This window comes from Haemaphysalis longicornis, unplaced genomic scaffold (assembly GCF_048455015.1).
Source record: "Haemaphysalis longicornis isolate Haplotype H1 unplaced genomic scaffold, Haemaphysalis longicornis Haplotype H1 scaffold_7, whole genome shotgun sequence".
Taxonomy (NCBI): domain Eukaryota; kingdom Metazoa; phylum Arthropoda; class Arachnida; order Ixodida; family Ixodidae; genus Haemaphysalis; species Haemaphysalis longicornis.
In genome coordinates, this window is record NW_027526422.1 from 8,323,610 (window position 1) to 8,343,186 (window position 19,577).

The following is a 19,577-nucleotide window of genomic DNA, read 5'->3' on the forward strand; positions in this document are numbered from 1 at the left end:
GGCGGTTAGCGTTTTCGAGCGCTTCAATACGCTGGAGCATGGCGGCGTTTTGCTCTTTTATTTCGGCTAGAAGTTGTTCTATTGCGGGCGGGGCCGGGGGAAGTGTGGTTTGAGAGGCTGGTGCAGGTCGCGTGGGGAGAGGAGGGAAGGATTGAGCAGTGGGGGAGCGCGAGACAACAGCTGACCAGCTCACCTGTCGGGGGTCGATGTCCGATGCTGGAGGGGTGGTTTGTCTATAGTGGGTGGGGCGAGGCTTGGAGACTGGGGGTGCAGGTATGAGTCTCTTAGGGCAGTCTTTGCTTGCGGTTGCATGGGGGAGGTTACACAGTTTGCACTGGGGACTGCACGGATGGTCTGCAGGAGGATCGCTCAGTCCACAAGCGGGGCAAGTCGGGCGGTCGGGATGCGGGCAGACATCTTGTCTGTGGCCGATGTCGCCGCACAGTTGACAAACTTGTACACTCCGGCGGAATGGGCGGCAGCGGTACAGGAGGCTGCCGACTTTCACGTAGAAGGGCACGTGAGGGCCCTGGAAGGTCAGGAGTGCCGAGGTGGTACGCCCCATGAGGCGAGCATGTATGAGTTGAGGCCTGTTTGCTTGTAGGAGGTCGCCGAGGGCTTCATTTGTTGTATCCGGGTCCAAGCCGTGGATGACTCCCCGGCAAGTGTCGGGAGGTGGCTTCATGTACGGCATGATTTCGTATTGTACTTCGCCGATCTGCACACATGTTATCTTGCTCAGAGTGATGGCATGACTGGCGTTGGGTGTGCTTGCCACGACTAAATTTTGGGACGTCTGGATTTGAAAAACGATGGTGTTGTAGAATTCTTGCAGGGGAATCGCACTTGCAGTTGCGAAGCTTTGGAGAACAGTGCGAGGAGCCCAGGCCGCGACGTTAAGGCCAGAGCGGGGTCGATAGACCACGGTGTAGTTGTCTTTCGGCAACCGCGGTTGTGGTGCACGGCGGGTGTTGGCGCCCGTTGTAGGTGAAACTCTTGGCTCACCGCGTTGCGGCGGTAAAGCTGACGTGTCGTTGCCCGGTGGCTTCGAAGGTGCTTTCTTGAGGCGCGAGTAAATGACATCGGTCCAGGGGTTTTCCGGTGGGATAGTACGGCCACTCAGTTGATCGAATTCCATGGCCTCTTGGCGCTGGGTGTGGGGCGCTGGGAGTGGGAGCTCTGTGCCCGCCGGCATGGCCGGAGGCAGCAGTATAGAACACCTTTGGCGCGGTAGGCTTAGCAGAGCGTCGCCGCCGTGGAAGTTGAAAGTCGGGTAATTCAGCAGAGAGAGGCCCCCCGATGGCACTTGAGGCACCGAAGCGTGCTGTATAACGTTAGAAACACGATGGTAAAGTCGTTCACTTGCCAGTGAGGGTAGTCCGCCGATTTGGAGGTTCACTGCGGGAGCCCATACAAAACGTGACCGTCTGTGTCGGCCCCCTGGCGGCGAAAAAAAAAAAAGCCTAACGGAAATGAAAAAAAAAAAAAAAATACAGTGCAGATTCTGACATGCTAAAGACGTTCGTCGAAACTTATGCCAGGTAGGGCTCGCCAGACGAACTATACGCGAAATGCACGCTATTTCGCGAGACATAGGTGGGGGTAGGGGAGGGGGACGCTATGTACAAATGCGGAGCGGAATCAAGCAATGAACGTTTTAGTAATCACACACACAAATCTCGCGTTCACTGTCGTTTTGTTTTTCGACTTCAACGAACAGCTGATCGTTCGGCTCGCAAACGCTAAATTTAAGTCGTGAACATGCCGCAAAAGCAGCGGCGACAGTGGAGAGCGGGACGGAGACTCCCGCACCTGCTTTCGAAACGGGCCACTAGGGGGATTTGGTGCCATAGGGAGCTTAAGAGGGTCCAACGCTGGTCAACCACTCTCGACATGTCGTAGACGCTCGAGTCACGGCCCGGGGGTTAAAAAGAAGGTCCCCTTCACCCCGAGTAGTTCGAGTGGTGCTGGCTACCATTCCCAAGCGCAGGAAACAAAAACACCTGAACATAAATACCTCAGAAAGTGGAGGCTAAAGTAGCCCCGCCGGTAGCGTAGTGGTTATCACACCAAACCGGTATTCTGGAGGTCGTGGGTTCGGATCCCACCTGGCGGGCATTTTTTCTCCACTTTCTTATTTTCCAAATTCTTTATCTTGAGCTACTACATCCTCCGCTTTGCTTTCCGAGGTCTTCTTGACTGCCAATTCTTAATTCTGTCTTATTTTCAACGAGCCCCTCATTTCCTATATATATATATATATATATATATATATATATATATATATATATATATATATATATATATATATATATATATATATATATATATATATATATATATATATATATATATATATATATGTATATATAGCGAATCAGAAAATGGGAAATGAGGGGGAAATGAGGGGCTCGGTGAAAAGAGACAGAAAATAAGGGTTGGCAGTCAAGAAAACCTTGGAAAGCAAAGGGGAGGTATGGTGGGTCATAGAAACAGATGAAGAATTTTTGAGTCAGTCAGAAAGAAAGTGGTGAAAAATGCCCGCCGGGTGGGATCCGAACCCACGATCTCCAGAATACCGGTCTGGTGCGAGAGAGAGAGAGAGAGAGAGAGAGAGAGAGAGAGAGAGAGAGAGAGAGAGAGAGAGAGAGAGAGAGAGAGAGAGAGAGAGAGAGAGAGAGAGAGAGAGAGAGAGAGACGCCCCTCTTCAAGGTCATTTCCTGTCCTCCGTACACAAACAGCCGGTATTTTGTACACTTGAGCACGCTGCACGGTTTCAGCGGCGCTCAAGGTACAAGGGTGCCGGATGACCGAAGCGCACAAGAAAATGTTATGTGGTACGAGCACCTGAGTAATTGATTCCTGAATTGATTCAACTTGACTCGTAATGTGGTTAAATGCGCGCATCCATCGTCGATTCCGCGAAAATGGAAGAAAGGAACCGACATTTGATCACTCAATTTATTCCCCAGTGATACGGTGAGCGGTACAAGAACAAGGACGCATTGGTACGAACGCGTGAAAAAGCCAATGTCGCAGAAAAGACAACGCCTCCCAGAGGACGCCATATTTATACACCGTGGTGCAGCGTGTGTTTCCAAGCTCTGCTCTCTCTCCCTCTACGCTCGCTTCCGGAAACGCGGAGGCCGGTTGACAGATGAGTTTGTTCCGGCTTGTCTACCACACAAGTCCCTGTTCGCGTATATTTAGGTGTTAACGGAGCGGGGCCAGACATCTTCTAGACAGGCATACTGCCTCTGCAGTTGAAATGTGGCCTTCCGTCTTCCGGCAGCTGAGAGTACAAGGAGTTCTTCCTTTGGTGTCGTAAAACAAGCAAAAATTGCTAGAACTTTGCTTTCTATTCTCTTCTGGCATGGAAATGTAAATGAGAAACTGATTTGGAAATTCCACAGAAGGGCATTTCTTACAACGAAGAAAACAAAAATTACCAGTGGCTTAGCTCGGCTATGCCAGGATATACGTAGCGTGAGCTAAGGTTCAGCTGGTTATCCTTAGGTTTCGTGGTTGTCTAGGATTAGCTGAATAGCATGATTACTGCAGCGAATACGATTTCCAATCCAATCCAAACCAATCCAATCGCGCCGGCGGCGGCGGCGGCTCCGGCGCGCCAGCTGTGCGTCGTGAGACGGCACAGCTCCTCGCGCATGCACACCGCGGCTCTCCGGGAGCCACGCGAAACTGCTCAACCTCGGCCAGTGTAGCTGCTACAAAAGGAATAGCGATGTGTACCGTATGAGGCGCGGAGTAAAGGTCTGTTAATTATTTCCGTTGAAGGTGCGCATTATATAGTGCACTGCCGTTTTTTTTTTTTTTTTTTGCCCTTCGGAAATATATCGTCGATGCTACCAAGAATACAATTCACCACCGCGCCTTTTTTTACAGCGCTAGCTGTAATCACCTGACCACCTACGGGTGAATGTGAGCTTTTTGAATAGCTGAGAAATTACCGCAAATAGCCCGAACACATACGTACTTGGCTGAAATAGTTTAAATCAACCAAACCACGCCTATCGTTTACATCTTTTATACCTATTATCAAGGACGTAATCAGTAGCTCACGCTGATCACAGCTGTTTAAATGGAGTGCACAAATTGTGCGAATGTCTCCAGGCCATGCCTAAGGTTCCCGAGCCACAAACAGATAAAGCAGAAGCTTAACGCTCCCTCGAGTGCAATCAGAACATTTCGACAATTTTACTTTAGAAACATTCCATACAATTTGGATAGTTCATCTTCTGCTTGGAATTATTTATGGCCGGGGAACTTTCGCTGTGGCCTGACCTTTGACCAAAACTATACGGGTTGTTCCTTTGACGGGCAAGAGGAATAATACACATTTTAAAACATGAGTACCGTGGCCGATCCTACTTCAAAGAAGGCGCCATCGTCGCCGTCGTCGTCGTCGTCGTCGTCGTCCCCATCAAAAGCACCGTGAATTTTTCGCGCGCAGGAAGATCGGCCGAAATCAGCAGCGGCAGCATACAGCCTGTTTTCTCCTCGTAACACGAGCTTCAGATCCTGACACAAGATGAACTATTAGTACAAAAATTTGTCATAAAATCCATGCTAACAAGAGAAAATGAGAAAAGATAGAACAGAAACAAGATAATATTTGGTAATTCGGGTTTTAACATGCAGCGCAGCTGTTCGAGCGCTGGTTTTTGCGACCGTCTTTGCTGGGGATCGTGTCATGCTCCCTCCGGAGCACGTTTTTCTGAGACTCCACAAAAAGCGGTTCCCAGTATAGCAAATCATAAGAGTAAAAAGAAGAGTCCCAGGGCCTTCATACTTTGATAAAAGACGGCATACATTGCCCCGATTAAAATGTCTATGCAGCAATGCATTCGCCCTAGAGGTGAGGCCGACTTCAAAAAAGCCGTGCCATTCAATGTGAAAGCTGTCGGAAGTGCAGAGCAGTGAATCGATATAATGGGCTGTACCGCCGTTATCTGCTTACTGTAAAATTCAAATTTCCCGCCAGCGCAGTGCTCACGCGCCCCCTGCTTGAAACTGCGCCAGCGGGAGTTCTGGATTGAATTGGATTGGATTGAATTGGCTTGGCTTGCATTGGATTGGTTTTGGATTGGATTGGATTTTGGTTGGATGATAAGCAGCAGTAAGCATGATAATCAGCTAATCCTAGACAACCACGAAAGCTTAGAATAACCAGCTGAACCTTAGCTCACGCTGCGTATTTCCTGGCATAGCCGCTTGGCTTTCGAAGCCTCTGGGTTACGCCGCGGCGAAGGGACCGTGACAGGCTACATATATCGAGCGAGCTAGGACGACAAGGCGAGCGCCTATAAAGTGCTCTGCACTTTAAAAGGTCGGTGTAACTTGCTCCGTCTTCGTAAGCTGGCTTTCCCACATCAACGTTGCGCAGTGAAGCATGGCCATTTACGGAGGGTGGATGGTTACAGAAAACGGCCTCAACTCTTGTGTTTTCCATAGTATACCGAAATAATTTATATTACAGTCAGCCGATAAGGCGACTCTAAGCACCTTGAATGGCAGCGTAGTAAACTACGCTGCCGCTCAACCAGTACCAACTTTCCCAAATGTCCATCCTTTCGCAAGACGACTTTACCTTTATCATTACGCCGAGTTTTGACCATTAACTTGTCATAATTAGTTAGTGACCATTTACTTGTCATAATTAGTTAGTTCACAGTGAAGTTGTAAACTTCACATAGTTACTGTCTACTTTCTAGAATATTAGCGTGGGCTGAATACGTGGACGAGGGACAGAGACAGTGGCAAAAGACAAACCATACGATGGACAAACAAAACGGTGGTTGTACAGGGGTGATTAAAAGAAATGCGAACAACGGAGCGCACAGCCTCCGACACATGCTGCGCCGTCTGGTTGCAAAAACAGTAAACTGCGCGCATGCGCACTCCTTCGAGAGGGTTTGAGAGTGTGGCCTACATTATTGGGAAATGCTTGATCGAGAGGCGACGCCGGTCGTTAATTTTGAGGCGGCTTTTCACGCTGCGTCGCCACTGATCGTTGAAGAGCATCATGCTAGCTGCAATCAGCCTGCTGCGCGCTTGGCTCCTAAATGAGTAGATAACAGGATGCTCAGTGGTGACAGAGCATAACAAGACGCTTTATAATAAATGGCTGGCGTCGCTTCTTTATCAAGCATTTCCCGTAACAGTAGGCCACACTCCCAAACGCTCTGAAAGAACTACGCATGCGCGCAGTTTACTGGCAGTGCAGCCAGACGGTGCAGCATGCGGCGGAGGCTGTGTGCTCCGTCGTTCGTATTTCTTTTAATCCCCCCTGTACCTGTCCATCATCCAAGTATACAGCGCAAGCTGATATTTAATTCTAGAATATACCGACTTCCCCATAAACAAGCTTTTGGTAGTGTCTGCTGTCACTACTAGTACATTTACGGAGGGAGTATGGTTACAGAAAGCGGCTGTGAGTGTTATTTTGCCAGAACTATGCGGAAACAAATTATGTTCAGCGCTTAGCCGCTACGACAACTCTAATATTCCACACAAGAAAAAATCCGAAGCTAAACCTGATCCTCGTAAAGACAACTCCGCTGTTTCACCAGATTTCACACTAGGTGGAACTAGGTTTACTTTTTTTGTCACAGTGGACCATATCAGCCCCCCCCCCCCCCCCCTTGTTTCTGAAAATTAAGTTTATCCAACCGGAGCACAGTCAAGGATTTAGCCCTGGCCAATCCCCCTTGTGGGTACTAGCTAATCCCCTCGAGGGCATCATAATTATCATCATCATCGTCGTCAGGAAGAAGAAGCATGCGCCACCGTTCCGTGCATCATGCAGGACCATGGAGATCGGCCGAACCCGCCCTGTAACGACCGCGGCCCGCTCGTCGCCCTACGCGTCGCGCGCTACGTCTGGGTCTGCAACTACGCCACGTACAGCGTGCTAGTCGTGCTGCTGGCCGTGCTGGCCATGGGCGTCGTCGGCTACATCTTCGTCCCGGAACGCAAGAGCGCCCGCCTCCGTCTCAACTTCACCGACGAGTTGGTTGGACCGGGTGACGAGAAAGCCGCCTCCCGGCCTGGCATCGGCACCACGGTCAGTACGAGTTCAACATTCGCGCTCTTTTCGCTGGCAGATGACAGGGAACGTAGATAACGGTCTGGCTTATACTTTAACGTTCATTTCTCTGCTTCACCCGAAAGAACCTGAGTTGCCACAAAAAACGAAACAAAAAACAATCATGCGGTGCTGCTATGCATTTTTTTTTTTCATTAAGGGTGAGTCTAACCGACCGAGATCTATATTAACGAGCTCTGCGTTTAAGCACTATCGTCGTGAGCCAGACGTAATAAATATCACAACGCCGTTAAGACCAACATGGAGACTTTTTTTTTACAGATACACGTTGCCAGGTGTCGTGCGATAATTGACAGCTGATCACAGCTAGCGTAGCAAGCCAGCGCAACGGCTCGGCTAACCTCGCTGGTCTTCATTAAAGTTTCTCTCTCTCTCTCTCTCTCTCTCTCTCTCTCTCTCTCTCTCTCTCTCTCTCTCTCTCTCTCTCTCTCTCTCTCTCTCTATCTATCTCTCTCTCTCTCTCTCTCTCTCTCTCTCTCTCTCTCTCTCTCTCTCTCTCTCTAAGGCAAAATGTGAGAAAGAGAGACTGTGAGAATGGTGCCTTGAACGAGGAAGATAAACGTATGATGTATTTATTTATTAGGAAGAAGAGAGGAAGGACCACCAGCAGGCGTAAATTGTATCGCCTATATAGGGGCGGACACCGGAACACCTGCTGGTGTAAAGGCAGTGGAATGGTGAGGAAAGAGTAAACGGTCGCCGGGCCCGTAATTCAGTGCATGACTGAAATGGAAATGTTGATTCGTAACTATTTGAAGGTACGCCTGGACAGTGAGCGCGGGGTATACGACACGTTCGTGTTGATGTGTACCCCCTTGCATTCTTTAACAGGCGGAAATTTGTATACTAAGGTGTTTATTACCTCCCCCGCCAGAAAAAAAAAAAAAAACACCGATGAGCTACGGCGCACGATAACTAACAAAACAATCCTCTGTATAAGTAACCCGCCTCGGTGGATCAGTGGCTATGTGCTGCTGAGCCCAAGCATGCTGGTTCGAACCTTGGCCGCGGCGGCCGCTTTTCTGATGGAGACGAAAAGCGAAAATGCCCGTGTGTTCGAAATTTCGGGGCACGTTAAGATCTCTAGGCGGTCAAAATTAATCCGGAGCCCTCCACTACGGCGCGCCTCATCGCCTGTATAGCGTCGACACGTTAAACCTCATAATCATTCTCAAGCACTTATTTTAGAGTATTGGGAGCTGATCCTTTAAATTCGCCTCCGTGTGCTTCTCCTTCCTTGACCAGATCGTGCTCGAGAGTGACCTGTGCGGATCGCTGGAGTGCAACCACGAAGCGATGCGCATCGTCAGCTCCGTCAATGCGTCCGTGGACCCGTGCGACGATTTCTACGAGTACGTCTGCTCCGTGTGGGCCAACAAGCATCGTCCCGCTGAAGACCAGGACAGGAGGTCCGTAGACGACGACATTCTGGACAGCTACTCCCGGTTTCTGGTCGGCATCCTGGGCCACAGCAACGGCGAACTCCCGGCGGCCAAGGTCCTATTCGACGCGTGCACGGAGCCCCCTGCGTCTCTCTTTAGGGAAGTCGTCACGACCTTCTTCTACATGGTCGGCCTACAGCACTGGCCCTACTCCCCGTCTGACAGGATTCTAGCTGTGGACGTCTCTTCCAAGCTCGGTACGCTCTACCGCCTGTTGGGACTCGACGGCCTCTTTCATCTCTCAGTCGTCGAAGACCCGGATGACAAGCGCACGTTCATGTCCATCGGAGAGCCGGAGCTGGTGTCTGGCTTCGCCGAGGGCTCCTCTATCGCCGACTTCGCTTTCCTGACAAAGGCCCACGAGGCGCTCATGTCGTATCTCGGACGGCCTCTGTCGACAAACATCGCCTTGGTCGAGATGGAGATAGCAAGACGCATGGCGCCTCAAAAAGCTCCGGGTTGTTACGACCTGCTCAGCCAGTGCGCGACCGTGCTTCTCGACCAGATGCCGGAGTCTCACGTGGTTCACTGGGGGCTTTTATTGGAAGAGGCCTTTGGAAGCCGTATATCCGCAGTGAACAGATTCGTCAAGCTGCCAAACTACGAGTACCTACTGAGCTTCGCAAGCAATGTCCACCAGACGATGCGCAAGCCGGACATTCTCAATTACCTGGCGTTCCGAATCTGCATGGCGCTGTCCCCACTGGTCGCCAACGCCACCGTGCGACACCAACTCGCCTCTATCGCGTACAGCCGCAACCCCCGGGCCGCGCAGCCGATACTTGCCGAATTCTACTGCGTCAGGCTTCTGGACCGCTTCGAAGCGCCACTCATCATGGTTTTGGCTTACGACCGGTCCGTGGCCAAGCTGGGCTGGGAGGTGATCCACGATCTCGCCCTGCGTCACCTCAACTCGACACTCGCTGGCTACCTCCGCTATGACTTCTCCCGCTTGTTTTCGAGGGAATTCGCTGACTACGTGTCTCGACAGCTGGCGCGCATCTCCTGGGAGCCCCTCATACCACAGCGGTTCTTCGACGAGACCTACAGGAGCAAATACCTTGGCGGCCTCTACAAGGAGGACTCGAGCAGCTCCCTGCCTTCGTTCTTCTACTTCTGGCTTGAGCGCGCCTTGAAGCGGAAGCGGGGAAGCCTCGAGACGGGAGAGGACGATTTGAGAACCGGCTGGAGCGAGGGCATCCTCAGAACGTGGCCGCACCTCGGCGCTCCGTTCCGCCGCCTTGAGATTCCGCTGCCCGTGTTCGACTTCGGCATGCCGGTGGATCCCAAGCTGCGTAAGTTCCACATCCCCCGCGTCGGCACCCGGGTCTACTGGAGCCTGTTCAAGTATATCTACTTCCTGTCGTACGGATTCTACCTGAACACCAGTTGGTCTGACCCGGCCTCCGTGTTCGAGAACCTTCGCGGCTGCCTCCAGAAGGATTATGCGCTGATGAGCGCCTCTTCAAGCCACTACTCCTCTGCGAGCACGCTGCTTCTTATCGAGCGCACGTCGACCGCCGATATGCTGGATGTCCTTGCAGTCAGGCTCGCTTACCAGTCCTTCGAAGAGTACATGCTCAAGGAGCTCTCCAACTTCCGCTTCAGGGACGCCCGCCAGTTTGTGCCAGAGCAGCTGTTTTTCATTTACTACGGCATGAGCTTCTGCGAGAACGTCAACCCGCGTTTCGCGAAGCAAGAGCAGATGGGTGACACCAGTTCGGGCTGGGCCCGTGTCAACGGCCCCCTTCGACACACTCCCGAATTTGCAACGGCCTTTGGCTGCACCGAGGGCTCCTTTATGAACCCAAAGGACAAGTGCAAGCTTGACGAAGTCAACGTCGGGATGCGCGAACCCTAGGCATATGTGCGCGAAAAAGTCAATTCTCCGTATGTCAGTGCGCGTCTCCACAGAACAGTTTCATCACGTTAGGAATCTGTCGGGTCCATACATTGGATGTGTAGGTTTTATTACTGTTTAGGAAGCCCATGGGTCTTCACACTATAGACAATTTGATTCTGCTTGACAGCTGCAGAATTCCTTTGAGAAAAAGACAGCGTGTGGTAATGTCAGAACATGGCTGTTATGTCATAGAATGGAGTGCTATAGAGCCTCTATAGAGTGTCAAAGTACCGCAGCAGGACTTTGGGAACACTACTGCGAACTCTGCCTAAAACATGGCTGTCATATATCATACAATGGCGGGATATAGTTTCTATGGTGTGTCAAAGTCCCGCAGCAGGACTTTGTGGACACTACCACGAACCCTGTCTAAAGGTTTACGGAGGGTGCCTCTCGATATACTGGAAATCGATGTCACCTGAAATAGATTATTGCACTGCAGATGATTTTTAGGACTGTATTCCGCTACGAGAACGCTGTGGTGTGCTTTCATAATGTACTTTTAGAGAACCGATAAGTGTAGAAGCGCGCCAAGGCACATGCATTCTTAATTTTGTGCAGGTCATGGCAACTGCACGCAGTGGCGTAAGCTGGATTTCGGTTCAGGGGAGACCGTACCCACAAAAAATGAAAAATAACAAACAAAAATTTGGAAACGTGAAATTTGATAAGTTATTGTGATTAAGAATTCTGAGGGCATAGTAGTCGCCCTCTACATAGACCTCCGGTTGCTCTCTTTAATTTAGGCAGTGGCATTGAAATTGCCTTGTTGTGATGGAAGCAGGCGTCCAAGTAGCGTAGCCTCAACGCATTGCTTGTGACGGAAGATGGATGACAGGCAATCTTTAGTTGACACAGAGTCAATATTATCATCAATTCCACTCGTTAACATAAAAAGGAACAGATTCGGTATACGTCGTAAAGGATAGCTTTGAAGGCGAGCCCGTACAGGGGTCGTTATACCGAAGTGGAGAAATCTTTAAACAATGCGGTAGTGAACAATCGCGGTACTGGACTGCGCCGAAAAATCACTAGTGTTGCATTGCACTTGAACGACGTCAATACACAGAATCAAAAGCATCAATAATCATCGCAAACACAGATAACAGCTTCGCTGAAACACCGTTTCACCCACGGTGCGATATCTACATGGTTCATTGTTATTACGGCATCTTTTTCGCAACGAACCGACGTATTCGTTATAAAATAAAGCAACCGGTACGCGCGATTCCATCAGAGGTTGATTAAAGTTCCTCTAGTGCAAAATGCCCAGAAATATTCCCAGCTCATTGAGGTGTTTGCGAGTCGGAGTCCAGGGAAAACTTTGTTGGAGCGAAGCATGCAAATTAGCTTGGAAGCGAGTGGGTCTCGAGAGGAGAGGGTGAAGGGGGAACATAAAGCCGGCGAAGGCCTAAACGTGCTAGCGGCGTAGATGTCTGGCTCTAAAACGAGACATGGCGTCACTGCGCCGGTGCGACCGTGGAACTAACGCTAGCGGAGTGTCAGATGCAGAAACGGAGCTGCAGCATGTGGGTACATAACTCATATAATTTATTTTACCTAACACCAATTTCGTCCCGAAAATACGAACATTCTGTATTGATCGATAGGAACGAAATGCTACAAAATAGCTCTGCACATAGGCATTCTAGACGAAGTTCAAAACACTACGAAGTTGAAAACTTCGGTTATTGAAAAACAGGTATTTCACAGAGAAATACTACAAGCTAGAGTTTGTAGTCGAACAATATAAAAAAACTCAAGAAGAAAATCGATAGTATTTGACTTTGCGTAATACGCCGTCTTTTGTAAAGTTCTCATGTGCTTGGCCACGAAACCAAGCCACCATTCAACACATTTGTTAAACGAAAACTAATCAAAGGAATGACGGCTTTCACTGGCGAACACAATAAATTATAGTTCTGGTTGGCAGCTTACAACGCATGCGGCAGAAGATTATAAAAATATATCTCCCCTTCCGCCAAGACAATATAAGAGATACAGAAAAAAATTCCCGCCGGATCCATGTGGCTTTTCTGCACCCACCAGTTCGGGGTGACCCACCGATGCTTTACCGCTAGCGGCTTTTCAGCACTTCCGATAGCTTCTCCTTGTCAGCAGCTGCTTTTTCCGCTTCAGGGCCTGATTTCTTTGCCTCCGGGCCCCTTCGCAACCTCACATCGAGAAATGTTCTTTTGCCTGCCACGTTAGCCATGTTACCCGAGGCTAACGTGGCTCTGTTACGATCTCCCTGGTATGTGGCTCCTTGGTCAGGTCGTATGGCCGGTGTTGCGAATCTGCTAACGTGTGCGTCTGTTGGTCCCGAGTTGGGCAAACATTGAGGCCGAGGAGATCAAAGAAAGAGACATTATGTGCAGAAATTTACATGTACATAAATTTCTAAGATGTATCCTTCCACCTGTGCTCTAAATCTGTTTCTACTGTGTCTAAAAGCAATCTGGTCTCCAACTTTGTTTAGTATGTGTGTTGAAACAGAAAAAAACTGCCCGCGGTAGTTTGTTCATAATTTCGGTGTATGTATTTCGGGATATCCGAAAGAGTATACACTGCTAGTGTCGTTACATTTGCCATGAAGGTTTTCTTTGTGTATAACTTGCAGAAGCTTCATATAATAAATTTGGTCATCCTTAAAGGGGCACTGACACAAAAATTTTGCATCTTGTTTTTTTTTTTGTTGCGATAAGTAGCTAGTGACCTACTTATAACCTGTAGAAACCTCATTTGCTTCAGCGTGCGACGGTTGTTTTATTAGAGGCATTTTCAATGCGGCCAGTCGCAGTTTCGGTTTCAGCGAGTGCCGCGAAACGATGGATTTTGTGGATTTTGTGGGAACAAAGCTGACCACGTGACCATCGGAGGGATATCACAGAGCAGAGCCGCCGTAGCACTGTCGAATCCACATCGACGGCAGTTTCTGCGAATGCCCCCACGTACTGATCTCGTGAGGCGCTTAATTAAAAAGCGACCGTGGATGTGACGCAGGCGCTGCGAGTGCAAATGCTACCGCGGCTAAAGAACGACGCGCGACGCTCAAGACGGTGGGTGGCAAGACGCGCGCTGGGAGCAGCCGGCCGGTCTGCCTACAGGTCCGCCTACAGATGTGTTCGGCTTAGCACTGCGGCGGATATTCGAGTGCCGCTCTCGTAAGCGGTGCAGATGACAATTTTTAATGCAACCCGCCATCGCATCATTAACTCCTTTCTCATGTAAGCCACCATGGTCGGGACTTGGAGACAATTTCGTGCAGCGGTAACTCGCTATCACTCGAGCTACCTGCGCCGGCCTGGGCCACTTCGCGGCCGTGGCCGCCGCCTGCACAGCGACCGTGCGGCTAGCTCAGTGGGCTTTTCGTGCCTCTGCCGCGTTTTCGCATCCATTGGTAATAAACAGTAATAGAAACAGAGTGCCTGGAATCGCTGTAGAACTTTGGTCGCGGCCAGCTGCCCGATGAGCTAACGAAATCACGGCGCCTCCGCAGCCAACGATCGGGTCGTTCGTTCTCGAGAGCAGAAGCTCCGCCCACCGGCCCTCCGATTGGAGCGGCGAGCCGTGCGAGCCGGCGAAAAACGCCGGCAGTGCGGAAGGGGCAAACACAAACTCGTGACGTGTTTGGATGTTGTTTATTTACACAATATCCTCGGGATGTCGATTGCGCGTGGTCCTCTGCTGGCTGCTCGGTTGCGTTTCGCACACTTTAAAATTGATTTTAAATATGTTCTAGGCTGTATTCGCCGCTGATATTTTGCAGATGATGTATATGTGTTCCCACCAATCTATCTACGAAGTTATCTCGCCTTCAAAATTTTGTGTCAGTGCCCCTTTAAGCATACTGCACTGAAGAAATAGCGGACCAGTTCTCAAGTCGGCATAGCGTTTGCGAAAATTGGCAAACATCGTTTTTTGTAAGATGAGCAGCCGTTTGTAATTTGCTTTATTTGTTGTCCCCCCGCGCTAATATTTCGTAGCAAAGCCTAGATTAGACAAGAGTGTTATAAAGCTTTTTTTTGAGCCAAAGCGGTATTAAACCGCTTAATCTGTAAATAACGCCAATATTTTTTGAAATTTCATTGCCTCAAAATGAGGATGCCATGCAAGCTAATTCTTCATGAAACCATAATCCCTACGAACTTCTGTTCTCTGACTTCGCTGATAATATTGCCCCGATATTCAATATGAATGCTTTGATCTATCTTGTTATTTATTCGCCTCAAAATGGTATAGGTAGCCTTCGATGCGTTTAGCTGTAAGTTATTTTCGTGCAAGTAGTTTGACACCGTTTCAAAATATCTAATTCGTACTACAGTTCGCTTATATTGCTACTGGAGAAAAATATGTTCGTGTCATCTGCATACATGGCTATCTGGGGTATACATGGTATGTTTGGAATATCGTTCACATATATTAAAAATGACAACGGTCCCAGCTTTGATCCTTGCAGAACACCCTGTTCTAGTTGACTATGTAGGTCGAAAATCCGGCGTCCGCGGCGTATAAAATGGCTGCGTTTCTGCTCCGATTGCTGCAAATGTTGCCGAAGGTGATAGTTTTCTGCTGCCTCTGCCGCATAACTCTCCCTTTTATCTTTACCACCATACTGTCACGCTTTTTCCCACCCACGTCACTCCTCCCATAATAAGCACGGTCGAGGTTTGCTCAAGTCGGTTCAATAAATCGGGTTCCGCTGATCACGTTCCATCCAGTCGAACCTTTCGTTACTTCGGGGCTTCTTGGAATGCCATTAGGAGGGCGAGTGTAGCTAGCGTTGCGCTCTTTGTATTTCTGCGTCAAATTGTTTTTTTAAAGGCGTATATTTTTTTATTTCCTATCGTGAAAATCAAGCAACCATGTATTTTTAATTAAAAAAACACTGTAAATATCGCTTATGGATTGATGTTTTCCCTCAAATATGTCTTTTTCTTTTTGCTCCAAAGTGTTGACATGTATGAACATTGCCGCCATTTTCAGTAGTTTGGAAATGTTTTCCCTATAAAACGTCTCGTTTGAGAATTCTTTCAACTTTTGACCGGGCAGTTGAATCGAAGCAGGCCAAAATTTTCGAGTTTGAGTAGCCCAAGAAAGACTATATCCCCTTTAAAAAATGGTGGCGAATGAACGCTCGTTATGACGCCACATTACTCCAACAAGCTCCTATATATTAAGGTAAACAAATGAGGCGAAAATAAAATTAAGGATATTTGGCTTCGGGTGGGTATTTGAACCAGAGTAATCGTTCTAATGACTTTTTTTTCGGGGTCAAAGTTTCGGTGTCAAATACCGCTGTCTAGTTTTGTTCATGAGGCTAGGGGGAAAAGATCGCTAATTTACGGCTGATGTATACTGAGTGGGTGTATTCTGAGGCTTCACCTCATAGCAGAAAAGCGCTGCACGAAGCTTGAAGCACAGTGGCGTGCTGATTCGCATTCGCAACAGTGCGAGTGCTGGTGGGACCACAGCCGCTGCAGTAGGGGGCCTCCCCCTTCGGCGCGCCACAGCCGGTCGATGTGTCCCAGGGCCCACTGCTCTGCCACCATCTCAAGTGTCCACGCCCCTGCCTTAGCCAGTCTTCTCACACCGAGAGTCTCGAGGCAGGCCCAGGTAGGCGCGGACGGCCTAGCGGTGGACGGCCTCCAGCTGACGCCAGCTCGGCTTGCACAAGGTGACCATTGGCAGGGCGTACATGAGCAACCCCACGGCCAAAACATTGTACAGACGCAGGGCCTTTCGCTGTGAGCAGCCGCGGTCCCGGGCAGATATCTACCGCACAGCCGTGGTGGCCTTCTGTGCCCTGGCGCGGAGCTTCCTGGCGGCCTGGCGGAAATTTACGTGGTGGTCCAGTGTGAGCCCCAGGTATGGTGGCTACCATACCCCAGGTACCACACACTGGTCTTCCAGCCGAGCTCTTCGCCGTCGATTTGCAGGTACCTAGACCTGCGACGGGTCTGGGCGTCCAGGTGCACCAGCATTGCCTCCGTTTTTCTGGCCGACAGCTGCAGGCCGACGTTGGCCAGCTTGGCCTGCACCACATCCAGAGCTGCCTGCAGCTGCTTCACGACTGCAGGCCTGCTTCACGACTGCAGGCCTCAGAGTGCGCAGTCAAAGTAGGTGCTACATTTCCCGCCTCATACCAGGCGAAACGTGGAACGGCCGTTATGGGATTCTTCTGTTCAGGCGATTTTTCGCATTCACGCTTTTTGTCATTATTTTCGCTGCTCCTTTATTTTTGCATTCGTTTTCTGGAGGAGCTGCGTAAGATTTATATTTCTGATTTTATTAAAATCGCTTCTTTATTTATTATTTTTCTACTTTCCGTATTTTTTTTAAAATTACGTTCGACTAGTTATTCTTTATCTGCACTTTGTAGCGATCAATTATATTAACTCCGCCAATTTCATTTCTGTGGAAATGGAGGGCTGCACATTTGGTGCCGTTCGTGGGGTACTTAGCGGTTGTGTACGTTCGTGTTGTATCCGCCGCCCACCGAGTCACCATACGTGGCAGAGAGATGCAGACGCTACCTCGTACCCACGGAAAAAGAGAGCCTTTATTCTTCTTACACAATATTTATAACCGGGCTACGGTTACTGATGATGATACTGGAAATTGGCCACCTTAGTACTGTACGCCACCTGGTGGCATGAACAGAATTACATTACACAACACAACCTCCCCTCCTCCCAAAAAGGGGGACGCACAGTCACTGCATTGTCTCATAAGTCATATTCAGCCAGCCATGCAGGCTTGCGTTGGTCTCTGGTGGATCGGCGTGGAGCCTCACTTTCAGCACTTGTCTCAGTCCCTCCTGACACGTTCCTTGGTACACTCATGTCCGTGACATCAACACTCGGCACACCAGTACTTGCAGTTGAAGTTGGAACGGCCGTTCTGTCGGTGCTGGCCGGGGTAGTAAGTGGCTGGAACAGCTGGGCACTCGGGGGCTGTGCTGCGGTGGAGCCGGGAGTCCCAGGGGAAACGCTGGTTGCCTCTGTCGCAGGATTCCAGGCTGCAGTGTATGGAATCAGCCGCTCACGATTCCAAACGCGACCGTCGCTCAGCTAGTACGTGTCCTCATGTTGGCGCCGAACCACGCTGAAAGGAGATGAATACGATGGGGAACCCTTTGGCACATGTCCCGGTAGCTTAATCCGAACTGCTTGTCGTGCGCTCAATGACGAATGTTTGGCTGCACGACGTCGATCCGTATAGTGCTTGCTTGCAAGCTGTTTCCGAGTTACCCTTTGCTTGACGGCTTGAAGCTCCACGCCTTCGACCTCAGGAACACTTCCAGTCGGTCCTGCAGCGAGATCGAGTCTGGTCCTTGGGTGACGGCTGTGTAGGAGAACAGCACGTTTCTGACCCGTAGTTGCATGCGGTGTGCAGCGGTAGATCCCAAGGTACCCTGTGACAGCCTCCTTTAGTGGGCGGTGTTCCTCCAGACACACCTGAACGTAGTCCTTTTAACACACGATTAAACCGTTCCACTTGTCCATTTGACTGTGGATGATAGACTGCCGAGAATGTGTGGTGGATACCTCTATTGCGCAAGAATTCTTCAAACTCGACGGATGTAAATTGTGGCCCATGGTCACTCACTATCTCCTTCGGATAGCCTTCACGGCTAAATATACTCCGCAAAAAGGACATGGTCGTCGCTGAAGTGACATTGGAGGTGAACCCTACTTCTGGACACTTGCTGAAGTAGTCTACTGAAGTAATGGCAAAACGACAGACCCGAGGAGCCCTTGCGAAAGGACCAACGATGCCGATGCCTATCTTCTCCCGCGGTGCTGAAGGAAATGGTACCGGCTGCATTAGCGGCACAACTGGCTTTGCTGATTTGTCAACAGACTGACAAACGGCACAAGACTTGATCGTTCGACGTGCTTGTTCATGCCAGGCCACCAGTATTTTTCTCGGAGCCGTTTCTTTGTACGCGTGATGCCTGGGTGTGATTCATGGGCGATATCCAGAAGTCTGCTCAACAACGAAGAAGGTACCACGAATTGTTCCCCTCAGAGCAGCAGGTCATTCATCACTGACAGTTCGTCCCGAACCCTGTAGAAAGGCATTGCTTCTGGAGGCAGCGTTATGGCTGATGGCCACCTGGACGTTGTCCACTGCATCACTTGGCAAAGTACAGAATCCTGCGCAGTTGCGGTTACGAATCCTTCGTGAGTTAAACATGAAGAAACAAAGCAAACAGCATCTTCCGGCTCCGGACGGGCTCCATACTTCTCCTGCGGTAACCGGGAAAGTGCATCTGCGACAGTGTTTTCAGTGCCCTTCTTGTATTCTATTGTGTAGTTGTATGCCAGCAGTCTGGCATGCCATCTGGCAATCCTGAAAGGTTGACGGCCCGCTCCATTTGCACCGAGCAGCGTCACCAGTGCCTGATGGTCTGTACGTAACGTGAAGTGCCTGCTTTAAAGGTACCTTTTCCAGTGCTCACATGCCCACATGCAGGCTAGTGCTTCCAGTTCGCCTACAGAGTACTTGGCTTCAGCCGGTGTTAGGCGCCTTGATGCAAAAGCGATGGTATGCAAGTCATCACCCTTCTGTTGCTGGAGTACAGCTCCTATGCCAATGCCAGAAGCATCTGTTGTAACCACTATTTCCAGAGCAGGGTCAAAAAGCTGTAAGCAGTTACTTGCCAAGAGGAGCTTCAGCTGGTCAAAACAGGCTTGCCTTTCCGGCGTCCAAGTGAAACCTACTCCCTTCCGTAGGAGCTGTCGTAGAGGCTCAACGAGTTCAGCATAGTGCGGTATGAATTCTGCATAATACCCAACCATGCCAAGGAAAGAGCGCAATGTTGCTACATTTGTGGGAGCTGGAACTGTCTGGATGGCCTCTACATTGCTCACAAGTGGGCGAACCCCCTCTTCTGTCACTCTGTGACCCAAAATGTCAAGCACCTTCACTCCAAAAATGCACTTGTCATTCAGTTTTAGCCCAGCATGGGCAATGCACTTCAAAACCTGCCGAAGGCAGGCGTCTTGCTCTTCCTTTGTGCACCCAAACACAACAATGTCGTCAATGTAGCAGAAAGTATTTCTGCAGCCTTGTAAGATTGTAGTCATCATTCTCCGGA

General features: G+C 49.8%; 1 protein-coding gene across 1 annotated transcript; it reads left to right on the forward strand.

Annotated features, from left to right (window-relative positions):
* Positions 1–6,820: 6,820 nt before the first annotated feature.
* Positions 6,821–11,193, forward strand: LOC144144977 (membrane metallo-endopeptidase-like 1). Its single transcript, XM_077676480.1, has 2 exons — positions 6,821–7,084; positions 8,372–11,193. The coding sequence occupies exons 1-2, from the start codon at positions 6,821–6,823 to the stop codon at positions 10,427–10,429; spliced, it is 2,322 nt and encodes a 773-aa protein (XP_077532606.1). The 3' UTR covers positions 10,430–11,193.
* Positions 11,194–19,577: the final 8,384 nt, after the last annotated feature.